Raw genomic sequence first — 16,868 nt, 5'->3', positions numbered from 1 at the left:
TGTCATAGAAACGATGACTCAGACTGACATGGACCAATCACTGCTTACTGATGCAGTCTGGCTCCAACATGGCGGCTTCCGTATCGAGAAAAAATTCCGACTCAGTTGACTTCCTTTGGTTGAAGCCATTTTCCACGGGTGACGTCACGCTCATGTATAGTCAACGAAGTGGAAGGACACAGTGTGATCAGATCTTCTGATATGATCAACTTCTTCTCCTCATCTCCTGCTGCAATCTGAAAGAGATCATAGACTGCACATTCATAGCTGAAGAGAGTGTAGTGAGACAGCAGAGAAGGATGGTATGAGGAGGACTTTAGTGGTGAGGCAGATGAAGAAGACAAGGGCAGAACGGAGGAGCAAGTGGTGGAAGTAGAAGAAGGAAGAATACTGAGAAGCTTGCAGATGGTGTTGAAACAGGCTTTGTGAGATCCGGAGGTTCTTCCAGATGACTGGATGGCTACAGCTAAAGGCATCATGGAGACAGAGAGGAAGATACTTGGAGTTTCATTTGGAACAGGACACTCTCTGGTTGAACGAAAAAATTCAGGAGTGTGTTAAGAGGAAGTTGAACATTAAAAAGACAGAACACAGAAGTAGAGGGAGATGAAGCACAAGTGGAACGCAAAGGAGGGAGAGGTGGATCTGTACAGGTGAGGCAGAAAAACAGAGATGGAAGGCTGTTCAGCAGGTTAGGATGTTTAAAGTCAAATATGGAAATGTGTTGACAAGTTCCGCAAGTGTAGAGGAAAGATTGGAGGAAAAACTTTGAAGAGCTGATGAATGTGAAACATGCTAGAGAACACGGAGGAGAAGAGGAGGCTTTTGTGGAGCAGGAGGAAGCAGAGATCAGTTAGGATGAAGAGTGGACATCACCTGTTTAGGTATGGAAGTGTTAAGGAGAAGTGGTAATAGAAGATCGGACTGTACTGAATAACACAATCTTGGACAATAAGAGGATCCCTGAGGAATAGAGAAGTGTTCTGTCTCCATTTTTAAGAAGGGAGTGTTGTAGAAACTACAGAGGAATAAAAAGGTTGAGTCACACAATGACGTTATGGGAAAGAGAAGATAAAGCTGGACTGAGGTCAGATAAGACAGTTTAGTTTAATGCATTTTCTAGTGAAGAACAGATGAGGTCAGAAGGAACTGCGTTTTGTCTTTTTAGAGAAAGTCTATGACAGGATCCAGATAGAGGAGCTGTGGTTTTGATTAGGAAGTCTGGAGTGACAGAGACGAACGTTGGAGGACATGGATGAGGACTAGAAGACAGTGGTGTGATGTGCCGCTTGTGTGACAGAAGATTTCCAGGTGGAGGTGGGACTGCACTGTGGTGATGGACAGACAGACAGATAAAGTTAGACAGGAATCTCTGTGGATCATAATGTTTGCAGATGACATTGTGTTCTGTATTGAAAGCAGGAAGCAGGTGGAGGAACATCTAGAGAGGTGGAGGTTTGCTCTGGAAAGGAGATAAATCAAGATCAGCTGCAGTAAGACAGAGTGTATGTAAATGAGAGGAACTCTAGTGGAACAGGGAGGTTATAGGTAGCAGAGGTGGAGTCCTTAAGGTCAACATTCCAGAATTATAGTAAGTGTGGGAAAGTGGTGTTTGCAATAGAATCCATCGTCCATCGTGATGGGTGACTGACATCACGATGGAGAGACACCATCGTGATGCCACTCCCCCGCCATGCTGCGAGTCGACACCATAAGCCGTGATTACATGTGCAAAATATCTTAATCGGATCAATGGTCGGCACTCGTCCCCTCAACAGACTCACACAGGTTCCTGGGGTCCACCATCAGCAGAGGTTGTACTTCCAGTAAGCGCGGGTCATAAGCTCGCGTTGATTAAGTCCCTGCCCTTTGTACACACCGCCCGTCGCTACTACCGATTGGATAGGGGCGACAGTGGCTCAGGTGGTTGAGCGGGTCGTCCAATGATCGAAGGGTTGGCGGTTCGATCCCCGCTCCCACCAGCCAAAATGTCGTTGTGTCCTTGGGCAAGACACTTCACCCTCCTTGCCTCCAGTGTGGCTCCACTGGTGTGTGAATGTGTATGAATGATCCCGGTGATGGTCAGAGGGGCCGTAGGCGCGAAATGGCAGCCACGCCTCTGTCAGTCTGCCCCAGGGCAGCTGTGGCTACAACCGTAGCTTACCATCACCAAGTATGAATGAGGAGTGAATGAATAATGGACACAATGTAAGCGCTTTGGGTGTCTTGAAAAGCGCAGATAAATCCAATCCATTATTATTATTCCTGCGACAACTCAAGAAGTTCAACCTGCCTCAAGAGCTGCTGACCATCTTCTACACGGCAATAATCCAGTCTGTCCTGACCACATCCATCACGGTCTGGTTTGGTTCAGCTACCAAACACGACAGGAACAGACTACAGAGAATCATTAGATCTGCTGAGAGGATTATTGGTTCCAGCCTTCCCCCCATTCAGGACCTGTACCGATCCAGAGCCAAGAAGCGGGCTGGCAGGATCATAAAAGACCCCTCGCATCCTGGTCACTGCCTTTTCAGCCTCCTCCCGTCAGGGCGGCGCTTTTAGACAATGCTCACCAAAACCCCTCGCCACAAAGTCAGCTACTTCCCCCGAGCTGTCACTCTGATGAACTTCTGACTCCGGACCACTCAAGGCCACTGAACAACCACAGATATTGCCAAACTGGACCTACTGCTGCTTCATTTTTGACTTTTTTAATTCATTTTATTTCTTTATTTGGTTATGTTTATTTATTCATATAGCTACCTTATATCTACCTTCTTTTTACTATTTATCCTTTTGTTGTCTTACCCCTCACACTTTCTATACCTTGCCAGTTTGCACGAGACCACAAGTCACTGGAGTCAATTTCTCTGTACATGCGCTGTACTTGGCAATAAAGTGATTCTGATTCCGATTCTGATTAGAATTCAACCGTGTAAATGAGCCCAGAAAAATGTTTTTTTAGAATATAACAAACCAAACCAGGATGGATCAGGACAGAATCCATCAGAGGAACCGATCATGAATAGAATATCATGGTGTTGGTAAAAGGATGATGAAGCTATAAGGAAAGAGGTCTAGAGGAAGACCAAAGAGGAGGTTCATAGATGAAGGTGGTTTGAGTGAGGATTAGGTGGAGCCAGATGAGCAGTAAGGTCAAACATAAATATATCGACAGATGTTTTAAATTAATATTTACATAAGTAGTCCGTGAATATTTGTGTATTCAAATTGTTCTTAGTCAGGAGATTCTGAAGAAAATGCTGTTTGAAAAGGCTTGTAGCAGTGATGCAGCTGCTAGACAGCAGCCCATAAGCTCACTGCTCCGCTCCATTCTGATCATCCACTGTCAGACAAATACATCCATGAACGTCTTTGTTTTCTTAACCCGAGCTGGAATCTGGATCTAAACTGGATCGCTCCAATGTACCTCGACATTTTTGTGGCACCAGTAATGTCAGGTTGTGGTTGTGGATTGACTCACAAACACAAATAAGTTGTTCATACTGGTCAATATTTAATACTTTCCCATCCTTTTCCCCTGTAATGTTTGTTCTCGAGCACAAAAACTAAACAGACACAAATCATGTCTATGACACGGACACATTGTGGCTTTTAAACTTTTAATTTCACAACCAGAAAATTAGAACGAAAAACACAACCCGTTTTTCCAACCATCCATTTTATTAACCTCCTATATCTCTTTTGGGTTCACCTGGCTACTGTTGTTCAAAGGTGGAGTACACACTGCACAGGTAGCCAGGCGACCTATGAACCTGTGAAGGATGTTTTTAGACTGTTGTAGAACGCCAGAGTGGCTGGAGAAAACCTACACATTTGTGGGAAAATATGCAAACTCCACCCAGAAATCATAACCCATCTAACCCAACTGGGATTTGAACTGGGGCCTTCTTGCTGGAAGGTGAGAGCACAAACCAGTCCGCCACCATCCAGGCCTAACACCCTTTTTTTTTTTGAATGCAATACACTTCCATACAGTAAAGATACAAATTGATATAGGAGTTTTCACATTGTCACTTTACATTGTCCCGTGAGAGAAGGTTTAGATTAAAACATCAGGAGACTTAAAGCTCTAGTGATTTAAGGCTGATCTTTTCATTCAAATCCCAGGAAATCTTCAAAAAGATCCATTTATTTCTTTATTTTTTTAAATCTCAAGCTTATGTATTAGTTTGCAACCCTGCTCCACTGAACCACTGCCGGATTACTAATCTCCCCTTCTGACACCCCCCCCCCCCAGTATTTTTACCATTTGTGCCAAGCAGATGGAAATGGTACATCTCAATGCTTTAACTAGGCAGGCAGATTAGCGAGCAGCACAAACACAAACAGCTCCCCCACATTTTGGGGTAATGTGCAATCATACACACTCAGCAAATCGACCAAAACTCGCTGCTCTCGTGAGCCGGCAATCGGGGGGAAAGGAAACTGGGTTGAAGCATTGCTCACATCAAACAGACACAAGCATCACCCAACTGGTGGTCTCAGTGTTCCAGCCTTGTGTGTGTGTGACCTCAAACTTGGATGACATAACTAGTCATGGATAATTATTGCTTCGTCTCTTTACTCTCAGGCGTACCTGTGGGGATACCTGGGTGGGATCGGGCTCATGTGTTTCTCTGCAGGGTTTCTTCAAAGCCTTGTGTCAACAAGCCTGTCCGGTCTGATTTTTACCCTCAAGCAAACATTTGAGGTCAGTCCCCTGCAGAGTCTCTGGCACTCCTGTCTCATCTGAGGTTTTCCAGTTTAAGGCCAAAATGGGAAAGAAACATGCTCATTAATATTTGTAGGTTCCTGCTTAAACTAAGCAATTTCATGAAGGATGCAGAGTGGGGATGGGCGATAAATCGGTGCCAGTATCTGTATCAGCCAATATTTGCATAATTTGAGTTTATTTGTATCAGTCCGATATTAAAAGATCTAGCAACATTCTTCTGACTGTTTTCAGAAACACTATTTTTGAAACGTATACTTGTTCCTAATAGATTGTGAAGTTTATGTTTGCATTCATAGTCAGTAATTGACTGTTTTCAGGTGAATGTAATTTTTGATAGGGATACATGCTGCTCCTAAGAGATCCCTGGCATTAGGGAGCTTATGGTTTACAGCACATGTGTCAAACTTAGGCCAAATGTGGCCAATTGTAATTGGCCGTGAGATCATATCAAATGTGCATTAGAGTTGGCCCTCGGTATATATTGTACCGCTAATACTACAAATCCCACAATGCTTTGCTAACATGTTGGCACGCAGTCAAAACCGTCAAGCGCTCCTTTTATCTGTTGACAGTCATTGACAGCGAGGCTCTTGTCACATCGAACAAATTCGTTTCACCCTCCACAAAAACGGCCAAACGAAAGATGGACAACAGGAGCTTTTAAGACAGATGGGAGGCAGGTTATTTGTACACGAATATGAAAGACAGGTCGTGGTTTGGGTTTCTTTGCTTTTGTTTTTGGCTTCTATTTTGTTTCTGTCAGGTTTGACTTCTGTTTCCTGTTTTATTTTGAAGGTTTCCTACTTGTCTTTGAGTTTTACTTCCCTCCTCACTGTTTTCATCTGTGTCTTGTCAGTCCTGGGGGGTATTACAGAAGGCCCTACCCTGATTTTAACCCTGAACTCTCGCTGAAGTCTCCCTGAACTTTCTTACTCTGGGTATGTGGGTTCCGAAACACCGGTTATGATTTAGCATAATTACGCTCGACTTGGTAACTCTGGGTTAATGCGCGTGCACGGCGAATTCAAAAAGGCATTCTCAATGGACCGCTGATTCCCAAAGTCACCATGGAAACACGCCGTGCTCCTTCACCTCTCTGAAACAAACTAACCTTCAACTAAACCTGCTCTAGACCAGGTTATGTTCAGAGCTGAGTTGCTATGGGAACTAAGCATATCCTGAAACATACCTCTTTGTTTGGTGCAGAAAGCTGAGGTTATCTGCTTCCTGATCTTCAAACTTACCGTGGTAACTAGCATAACCTGCTTTTTGGAATACCTCCCTGCTTGTATTTAAGTCTTGTCTCTGCCTTCCTCTGTGCTGGTCCATACCGTCATTTCCCTGACCGTCTGTGCATTTCTAACAGAAATGTTCTTGTAGCTTTTTTCTTATGATAGATGACATCTTTAAAAGAATTCAAGCTTAAAATTGCAATTTCTTTCTTCAAATTGAGATAAATCAGGAGCAGATGAAAAAATTCCGCTGGAAAAAACTCTCAGTTGAGATGTTTGTGATGTAGAAACTGCAGTGGGTGGGCCTAATTCTCCCTGCTCCGCTCCATTCTGATGCATCCACTTGCGTCTTTGTTTTCCCCATCTGAGCTGGAATCTGACTGTAAACTGTACGGATGGATGGATAGCTCCGATATTGCTCGCCATTTTTGTTGCACCGCTTATGTTTGGTTTGGGGTGTGAGGGGCTGTAAGCTAGCAGGAAAGAGTAACCAAAGGAATGTTTAGTTTTGATGTAAAACTACTTTCATACTCAAACTGAAAAATTATTTTTTAAAATCAAATTTATAGTTAAAGTCTCATACATTTCAATAGATTAGATGCCAGATCTTTTAATGCTGGTCTAGTAATGTAAATAGCTGAAAGTGGATGAATAAAAAAAATAAAAAAATAACTTTTCTTGTGACGTACAGGCATCTGCTGTACTGGACTGAAACTGAAGGAGACCCGGACCCAGACCAGTTCTGCTCCCTGATAGAGTGATAGACATGAAACTCGACTCAAACACACTGAACGTTTTGTCCCGTGGAGACAGAGCAGAACCCAGCGATCCCTTTTCACATGGATGTGGTTAAAGCCAAGCAGAGTCTTAAGTAACTTTTTTTATTGGCCTTTTATAGAGCCAAATGGATGTAAAGGAATTTGGGAAACTCAATCTGGCTGGATATGAAGGGGTTTAGTTCATGTGAGTGTGGCCCAACTGCTCAAATTTTATCACCACTTCCAATTTAAATCCCTGAATTTTGATGGTTGCTCCTTTACACAGCCTCAGATAAACTCCTGCCCATCTCACGTGCCTTTTTAATGTAGACAAGTCACATAAATACAAACGCTGATTACAGTCAAAGGTTTTATATTACAGGTTTAATGTCACAGAGTCTCTGAAACAGTGCCTGGTTTGTGTAGCACAAAGGAACATTTAGAGACGGTTCTTGTAAACTCACGGTGTCAGCTGCTGGATCTCCCCCTCAGGTTTCATTAACTGGGCAAAAGTGGAGTATCTCAGATACAGACATGGAGACGCAAAGGGGGCTTGATCACTTTTTTCATCTTTCTAGATATTATCTTGCAGTTAAGTTGTTTAGTCCTTCTTTTCATTACATTTGGAACAGTGCTTCAGTAGTAATTTTTTTGTAAATGCAGCAGTGATCAGAGATTTCATGTTTAAGTACTGTAAGCCAAATGTGTCAAAACACATTCAACAACTTCAAATAACCTAAAGTAAAAAAAAAAAAAAAGCTACCCCTGATTGATCATTGATTGTAACACGAGAACTGGACTGAGTGACCCCTCCCCCCTCACGCTCCAAACAGGAAGTACCCGCTGGTCCCAAGAAGCCAGAATCCCATAAACTTCAATTGAGAAATAGACAGCTGTTACTATGATATTCAGAATAACCATTTCTGCTCTTATCGCCTTTAATAACAGGTTCTTGCAAATCCTAATTTATTTTTATGATATTCTTACTGTAGGTTAAGTCATTCAACTTAAAAACTGACCAATCAGATGCCTCCATATCGGTAGATGGCCTCACGTCGAACGTTCGAATTGTTTAAGTGACAGATTCTCCCGGGCCGACGTGGTGTGGCCTTCTAACTTCTTCCAGATTGGAGAGGGGGGTTGCCATAGAAATGTAGACGGACACATCAGGGCTTACTGAGGACGACTGGTTCCAACATGGCGACAGATATATCGCGGAAAAATGGCAACTGAATTGATTTCAATAGGTTGGAACCGGAAGCAAGTCATTTTTATTGGGTGATGTCACACGCAATTCATCCAGTTATATTATATTAGATGAAGGTAAAAAACATTTAGAATACTATACCTTTTTTAAATAAATGTCCATTTGTTGAGGAAGTTAAGAATATGTCATGAAACTATAATGTTAGCAAGAATGCTACTTTAGCTAAAACTAAAACTAAATGGATGGATGTTTTAAGTCACTTTTAGAGAACAATATTTTATACTTTTATCATAATAGTAATTTTATTTTCAGTAGTGGAAAGTATTTTTTTGTAAGGGTTGTAGTTTTTTAGCCAAAGATAACGTTGCATTTGTCATAACTTGTGCTTGTTTTCTTTCTAGACTCTAGAAGAGCTGAAGGGAATCACTAAGCTGCCAATAAATGTATGACTTTAGAAAATCACGGCTCAATAACCAAAAAGAAGTGTCATGATCTGAATAAATGTATCCTATATTCCTCTTCCGCTCTGCTTAAATAAAACTAAAGTGTCACATCGTTGTTGTTTTTCAGAAAAGTCTCAGCCCTGTTAGCGATTCTGCTTCAACCGGCAGCACATCAGACATAAGTTGATTAAGGGGCAAAAAGAAAATGGACGTTGTGAATGTGAGGCAGATCGAGTGTACAGACTTAAGCTGCTGATTCCCAACAGCTGGATGCTATAAGGGTTGTCGTCTGGCTTTGTGTGCATTTGAGACGAGGTGAACAGGTGCTGCGCTTTATGTGACTCGGCTAATGTGCATTCATCAGGGCACAGTGATGGCAGCTGTCATCTAGGGTTAGTTTGACTTAGCAAAAGAGTTATTTTTGTGGACAAAAAAAACGAACTGCTTATTACGAGGTGACAGTTATATAGATGTGCTAAAAAAAGCCCTAAACTTTAAACTGGGGGTCACTAACTAGCTGACCGTGGTCCGGATTCGGACCCAGAGCCGAATTGACGCAAAACGGATACGATGGCCAACTAAATTTTAAATGGTGCAGCTCGTCATATGTGGACTTCTTTCCGGGGGCCCCACCACGTCACCAACTTGTCATTTTTCAACGGGCTACCCATTCAATCAAGGGTCCCCAACCCCCGGACCGCTTGGTACCGGGCTGCAGAGAGGGGAAAAAAAGCATAGTCTAACTTTGGTTCTTTCCACTTTTTTATTTACTGATTCAGAAGGACGTTTTATTTTGGAAAACTACCAGATTATTTTCATCACATCCGCCTGTCTTGCCGCATCACGCTAGCAAAGTTAGTAGCCCAAAGCAAAAAAGTTAACAAACTCAAACAAAAAGACGTGTTTGGAAAACTAATGACTAATTATTTAAAAATATATATTATTATTATCAATTTTTATGGATAAAAGTCCAATTATTTTGTCTTCTGCTGCAGCTGGACTGATATCTGCATTACCTCTTAATCAATAGTGTTCCCTTGTTTATTGCGTTAGTTAACCATGATCGAGGAAATCCAGGGGGTGCGATTACAGATGTTTTATGACAGTAAAACCCGTCAATGCCCACTTTCTACACCTTTTTCAGACAGACACGAACATTTTCACAAAAAGTCCAGGATCATAGAATGAAAACAAAGATCAGAAGATTTCTGTAGCTCTGAAGAGCTGTGCGTTTCTATACAGTAGACGTGGCTCGATGGAGATTGTTTGACAAGGTCTACAGCCAATCAGGACACAGGCTGGCTGTTTGGAAAAAGAAAAACAAAAAAGCAGCAAAATCGCTCTAAAAAAACGAGCGAAACCACGAAAGATGAACTGCGACACAGAAAGGGGACTCTGTCTTCTGTTCTATTTGACAGAGACTTTTAGAGGGGTTCTGATAGGGGCAGAGACTGCGGAAGGGTGGAATAAGATTTCACTTATATGTGGGTCTCAAGTGCATTGCCAGATTGAAAAACAAAACAAAAAGATGCGTCTCTGATATTGTTCAGCGGGTGGACCAAACATGGGCTCTAGTTTGCCCACCCCTGATCGAGCCACTTTCGGTTTTCCCAGTAGAACTCCAACTCCTGATAAAGTAAGAATCTGCTGATCAGTTAATTATTTTAGGAGCTTAAAAAAATGATACATTTTTTTCTCTCACACTTATTTATTCCTTATCTACTAGAAAAGTAGGTAGAATCCGGAACAGCAAACCAGAAACTTGTGTGATAAAACACATTTTGTTGAAAACCTTCATCCTGCGTAGCGTTCCTTCTTTGGAGCCTGATTCCTTCTGGATAGTAGCATTTGAAACCCAGGAAATTAGGACAAAGCAGACCGAATGCAGACAGGTGGAATAACTCAGTGATTCAGCTGTGAGCTCCATGCACGGCGCGCCTGTGGCAGCGACGGCCCATCGCCGCGTGTGGCGTTCTGCTGAGCGTGAAGCACCAGTGGCTCTTTTCTTCTGGCGATTCAAGTCATTACCTCACACCTCCAACACATGTGATGGTTGACAGCTAGCATGGACACGTGTTTAATCAGACGCAGTCGCCCGTCACTGCTTTCAACCTAAAGCGCCCCGTGCGCGTCCATCAACGGCAGCACCTCCCCCCACAAAAAGCAATCATTTCTCAGTTCCCTTTTTTTGACAGAATAAAGAGCACTTAGCCTTTTAGCAAGTTATCCATAAATGTCTGAAATGTCTTCAACGACATACTCTAAAAGAAATGACCATAGAAACCTAATCGGTATCGGTTTGGGTGGGCAATTCTATTTAAAATTAAATTAAATTAAAGTTATTTTCCTCATTCCCATTTAAAACGACACGTGTTTGTCTTTAAAACATATAAATTCAAATATTTAGTGCTATAAATTGAGCAAAGTTGGAACTTTTGTTTTTTAAAATGAGGAATTCTTACACAAAGAGCAATCTGAATGCCATTTTCTGCCTAAAAAAATACTAATTTTAAGCCATTCTTCAAATCCTTTTAAAAATTAAAAAAGACTCTTGGATTGGATGAGTTAATATTTTAATTTTTATATAAAAATCTGTTCCAGATTTCTTCACAGCCTTTTAGAAACCCTGCCCTAACATGGATTGTCCTAAAATGTTCTGTCCAGTTCCTCCACACTATGGATTCCACATGTTGTTATATTTAATCATAAAGATCCATTGTCCTAAGATGTCCAGTTCCTCCACAATATCACACAATCCAGCACTGACTGGTTACTATTTTTAGCTAGTTTATTTGTCTAATTTAAAAAACTTTGAAAATTCATGTACTCTATCCTGAATTCCGATGCATATATTATTCATCCGCCTTTTAGTTCCTGTTTTTGTTCAAAGAAAATATGAAAGATCCAAAGATTTCAGACTGAAATTGAGTCTTCGACAACACAGCTCAATGAAAGTAAATGCACAAGGCCATATGGCACACATGAAGCAGGTTGCCATCGGTTCAAATCCCGCTGCTTCACACAGTAAACAGTCGGATTACGCTGTGCAGAGCTGAGCCGCCAGAGCTAAATTACTGTTTGGGATGTGGATGCGCAGCGCTGATGTCCAGGACCCCAGCCTGCCTCTGAACACAGCTTTCATCTTCTCAGAAGGCAACTTTCAAAGCCGAGGAGATGCATTATTTTTTGTTTATTTCTGCTGGGTTTTGATGTTGTTCCATCTGCTCTGGCTTCCCCTCTCTCTGTGTGGAGTGCTGCTACAGCAGATGTGGGTGTCCTGCCTTTGGCTGCTTTGACCCTCAGTGAGAACACAGTATGAGCCACAGGGTTGTCACGATACAAAGGCTTTTTGTATTTATGATGAAGACACACAAAGAAACCCCCACAAAAAACATTCATTTCCTGAGGTAAGACTGCTGAGATGTAGGCTGAAATTTGTGGACTTTATGAAAAGAAAATCCTTATTAGTTGAATAATTGAGTAAAATGTTCAAGACAAGGGTGTAAATTTTCATAAATACAATATTTTAATTTTGTTGTTTTGTGTTTTTTTTTTTTGACAGTGGTGGCAGCAGATCAGCTTCTCCAGGATGTGAGGAAACTCCCTGATGATCTGGACTGGTCCTACACAGGTCTGTGCCCCCTTCACCTCTCATCTAAGGCAAACAGTAATGGACTAAGGTCTTAACACTCCAACATTTTATTTTATATATTTATTTTTTTCAAGAAAATGCACAATTTCCAGCAGAAATAGTTGCATTTACTAATTCTATTGGTTTACAGGTATTAATACTACTTTGTGTACGGTGGCCATCAACAAATCACTCAACGCAAAAACAAATTAAAGATCCCAGGACAAATTTAAAACAAATTTCAGAAACCAAAATGCAAAACAAGAACATTTTAGAAAATAAAAGTAGATTTCAGAAATCCAAATGAAATGTAGAAAAGTAAAACAAAAAACCAGAAGAAGTCGGCAGCAGTGGATACGACTGATTTGATGATGACATTTTAGTAAAAGTAGAGACAAAGCGGATAAAATGAGCCTGAACTCTGCCAAAGGTTTTGTCCAAATTCCTTCACCATTCACTACATAGAGCACTATATAGTGCTCTATGTAGTGCTCTACATAGTAGTGCTCTACAGATGTAGTGCACAACTATGTAGAGCACTATATATTGCTCTATGTGCTCTATGGAGCACATAGAGCACATAGAGCGATTGCCATAATGTATTACTGTCCGAATTTACAATTCCAAAATCCAGTGCCCGAGACATTTCCCAGATGTCTCTGCGAAAAACCAATGTGCATCGATCCTCACTAGATTGGCGAATATAGACCACAATGCATTGCGTTGGAACAAGTTTGGCCAAATTTTTTTTTATTCAAATGTATTTTTTCTAAAAACCATCAACGTTTTTATCTTCAGAACTCAGTGGACTCATACATAATCGTCGCAAAATGCTCATATTGATTAGAGTTTAACTTTGTGAAACGATGACTTCATATCTGCCGTTTAAAAAGAAAAGTAGTGAGCGTGGTCGCACAGTCCTGCACTATATAGTTTTTAGTAATTAGGGCAGGAATTCTAACAGAGCCGAAGAGTTGATTGATAATCACCAGACTTTTGCAGTGGCTGTGGCCAGAAAGTTCTAAAGTTCTGAAAGATATCATCATGTCATAACTTCCTGTTGAAAAGGTGAACAAATCATCATCAAATCTAGGGCTGCAGCTATCGATTCTTTTTGTAATCGATTAATCTAGCACTTAATCGATCGATTAATCGAGTAATCGGATAAAACGCGGAGGGGGCGCGGAGCGGGTGGCGCCGCCCCTCGCTCGCTGCTGGTATGCCAGCTCTATTTTGCAGTAGAGACACTGCACCTTGTTCTCTTCTTTATTAAGTGTGTAATGATCCCACACTTTAGACAATTTCTGCCGTTTATTTATAGATCTATTCTCCGCCATCGCGCCAACTAAATTCAAAAGGTCCGTGTGAATAAACGGTCCGTGTGACACATTCAAATCCCTGCGCCGCGCGAATAGTGCGCGTCAGGAATTTAACGAGGCTTCGAGGCAGAGTTTTTGCCTCGAGAAATTTTTGTAATCGAGTAACTCGAGTAACTCGAGGAATCGTTTCAGCCCTAATCAAATCAGTGATGCCCCATAATAACTACCATTTCCAGTTTCTTAGTGTGTTTTTTAACATTTTATTTTTATTGTTTTTATTATTTTTTTTAAGAAAATTTTGGTTCCTGGAATTTGTTGTGATTTCTAAATTGTATGTAATTTGTTTTGCTTTTATAATTTTCATTGTGATCTTTAGCATTTTTTGCACTGTCATTTGCACTTCAGGGCCACCGTACTTATGCCATCACGACCTCCTCACAAATCCTGATTTCTGATCTGCAGTCAGACAGATGTAGCCGTGAGCAAAGGATGATCTTCACATCTCATTGCAAAGACAAACAGTGATGCCCTTTTCTTTTCCTCTCATTTTAACACCTCCTGTCAGATTCATCCCCGAAGTGAAATTCTGCTCATGTTGACTGTTAGACATCTGTGGCTCACTGCTCTCAAATTTGACTGATCCACCGCGATGAGACAGTTTGAACAATAATGATTTAAAGAATGGCTTCAGTAGCTCTGGACATTTATACTTTCCCCTTGAATGACTACAAAGATCCATGAGTTTCTGGCTCAAAGGTAATAAATGTGACAGTCACTGTGAAGCTACAAACACAATGCGTATGTGACGCACGTTCAAGACGCTAAACGCTGATTCTTGACCACATTTTTGGCCCATGGTGTTCACATGGGACACGCAGGGAGGGATATCTTCTTTTTCTGCTGCATACTAGTGCGTACAGTTAGAGGAGTCTTGGTGTGAAATGTCGAAACGGTGCAAATCTGGTGACTCTTGCTCTTTCATAGCTCTTTTCCGATACATGATAGACTTGGTGTCACATTCCGCAATTAATACAGGAACTATATCCTGGAAAAATAATTTTTTTGAGCTTTTAAGTTTATTATTATGTGAATTCCTTACGAAAACAACCCCAATGTGGCATTTTATTCATTAAAGCATTTCTGATCAGTCCGGTAAAAACTCTCTGAGCATCAGCCCCCTCCCAAGTCACATGGTGACGTCACAAAGTGAGGAACAGCCCCTTCCAGGAAGAGTCTGCACTTCCAGCTCCGCCCCCTAGGCTTACAGACTCACCCACTTTCTCCACGTAGCTAGCAGTGAGTGGCTAAACGCTTTCCTTTAATCTGCACAATATGCTCATCCATCTTTGTAAAAGTTTGGATGTTGTTTGTTTTCGTGGTTGAAACGCTGACATGCTGCAGTGGGGGGCTGTAGGGTTGACATCGGTTGGTACTTCCGTGTTTTGAAAAGGACGCTACTCAAACAACTCTAACAAATCCGAGTCCCTGACTGGTCAAAGTTCGACGTGGTTTACCTCTCAACGCGCATTCAACCGAAAACAGTCCTAAAATGTGCACTGCTATGCGGAAACACAAGAGTTTGGAACGCGGAGGCCTGAAAATGTGCAAAATCGTGCGTTTACTTAAACTTTTTAATTGAAAGTGGTCACTTGATTGCTGGTTGCCGAGGGTGCCGTGAACTTTGCTTGAAACACCCTTTCTGTGGAGCTTTTTACTGGCACTTTCTTGAACCCTGATAGAAGTTACAGTTTGTAAGCATAAAGTTTATAATACCAATACATGAAACACAGTTCAAAGGAGGTACACCTGAATACAAAAAATGAGGTTCAGAAGGCAGAAAGCTCCAGCCTGAAGTATTCTCTTGGGAGTCGCACAGACTGGTAAAGGTCAGGCTGGATATCAGACGAATTTCAAGTGCTCTTCCTGCAGGAAAAGCCTGATTTATCTTTAGCCATATGGCAATATGTCCTATAGCAAACTCAGCAAGGAGCTCCTGCAGAGTTAAGCTACGATCAGACAGAAACAAAGAGTGGACGCAGACAGACAGCAGTGGGCCCAGAACAGGAGATTAGAGCTCGAATGGTCAGTGGTATCAGGAGGAAAGCTATTAGACTTATCAGTAGGGGGTTGTTAGTAACACCCCTTCCACTCCTTTTTTAACTATGATTAAATTATAAACAAAAGATTTGCTCTGAAAAGTGTCATAAATTTGATTTAAATGCCCAGTGTTCCCTCTTTTAACGCGGGAGTTAGGTTTTAAAAATAACCCGCGATAGATGAAGTCCACCAAATAGGAGCACAGATGTTTTACGGTTATAAACCTCCTCAATACTCACTTTATACACTTTTCTCAGACACTCATGAACATTTTCACACTTTTCTCTCTTGATTAAACTTTCAAAGTTCAAACTTCATTAAAAAGTAAGTCCAGGATTATAGAATGAAAACAAAGATCTGATCGTTGAACGCATTCTGGTATGGAGGAGATTGACCGACAAGGTCAACAGCCTGGATCTATTATTATTTCATTTATAACCACTGACAGATGAATTAAGTCATGGTAATTAAGAGGACTTTTGCACACCAACTAACACATTTCTCTCTTACAAGGTTTTTATCAGTTTTTCTGACCAGTTAGTCACTTTTTTTAGGGTTTGGCTACTTTTATTGCCACGACATAGCTCAGCCATTTTTATTCTGTTAGCATTGGCGCCAGACGAGTGAGGCAGAAGATAAGGCTTAAGTCTCCGCTGTCCTTATAGGTGGATATGGGCTGTCAGGGGACGAAAAACGCTTGAACCTGTACGGGGGCACGCAGGTGACCCACAGGAAGTTTCAAAGTCATAGACCACTCGGTGAACCCGCAGGGCAAAAATGTTAATGTAGGTTTTTTCCACCGGTGTGTTTCAGGCAACAGGTCATATAGAAAACGTATACAACATGTAAGAGTAAGACATACGTGCGACGCAGATGTGATTTTTCATTTTTTTAAACCCTGCACATTGAGCAAAGAGCCCGTTAGTGTTGGTCAAGTGATACGTGACCACTCCCTGACAGTTAGAAATGAGGAAATAAACAATCACAGGTGTATCTGTACACCGTATTTGCACATGGTCATTAAGGGAACAGTTCGCAAACCTTTCTCACAACTAGAGTTTGGCATACGGGCATTGTACAGCAGCATCAGCCTACGTCATAAGTTCGTGATATACGATGCACGACAGTGTTATATGTAGGAGCCACAACTGAAATCCAAGACACACCTCCACTTACCTTTTAGCATGTGGCTGCTGCTCTCAATGACCCTCAACCCAAACGTCCACAGCACCAGTACGGGTACATGTGACCAAGGCTTAAAACAAAAAAGCTGGTCATAACTGCTCTACGTTTTGCTGATTATATTGACATCGCTGACACAGACAGGGGTACACCAGAAGAGACTGAAAACCTGCAGAAGTTTTTATTAGCAAGAGAAACACATTGAATGAATGTAAGCATTCAATAGGGCAGTGGCTCAGATGAATGTAGAAAATAAAA

General features: G+C 41.6%; 1 protein-coding gene across 5 annotated transcripts in view; it reads left to right on the top strand.

Moving 5' to 3' along the window:
* LOC101174314 (receptor-type tyrosine-protein phosphatase zeta) overlaps window positions 1-16,868 on the top strand; it is a 113,926-nt gene that overhangs the window by 13,156 nt on the left and 83,902 nt on the right. For all 5 annotated transcript variants that reach the window (XM_023952148.1, XM_023952147.1, XM_023952146.1 and 2 more), the window contains exon 2: window positions 11,944-12,012. In XM_023952148.1, coding sequence (XP_023807916.1) covers window positions 11,944-12,012 — 69 coding nt within the window. The remainder of the gene's footprint in view (window positions 1-11,943; window positions 12,013-16,868) is intronic.

The sequence above is a fragment of the Oryzias latipes genome, chromosome 23 (genome assembly GCF_002234675.1).
Source record: "Oryzias latipes chromosome 23, ASM223467v1".
Taxonomy (NCBI): Eukaryota; Metazoa; Chordata; class Actinopteri; order Beloniformes; family Adrianichthyidae; genus Oryzias; species Oryzias latipes.
This window is presented reverse-complemented; position numbering and strand designations above follow the sequence as displayed.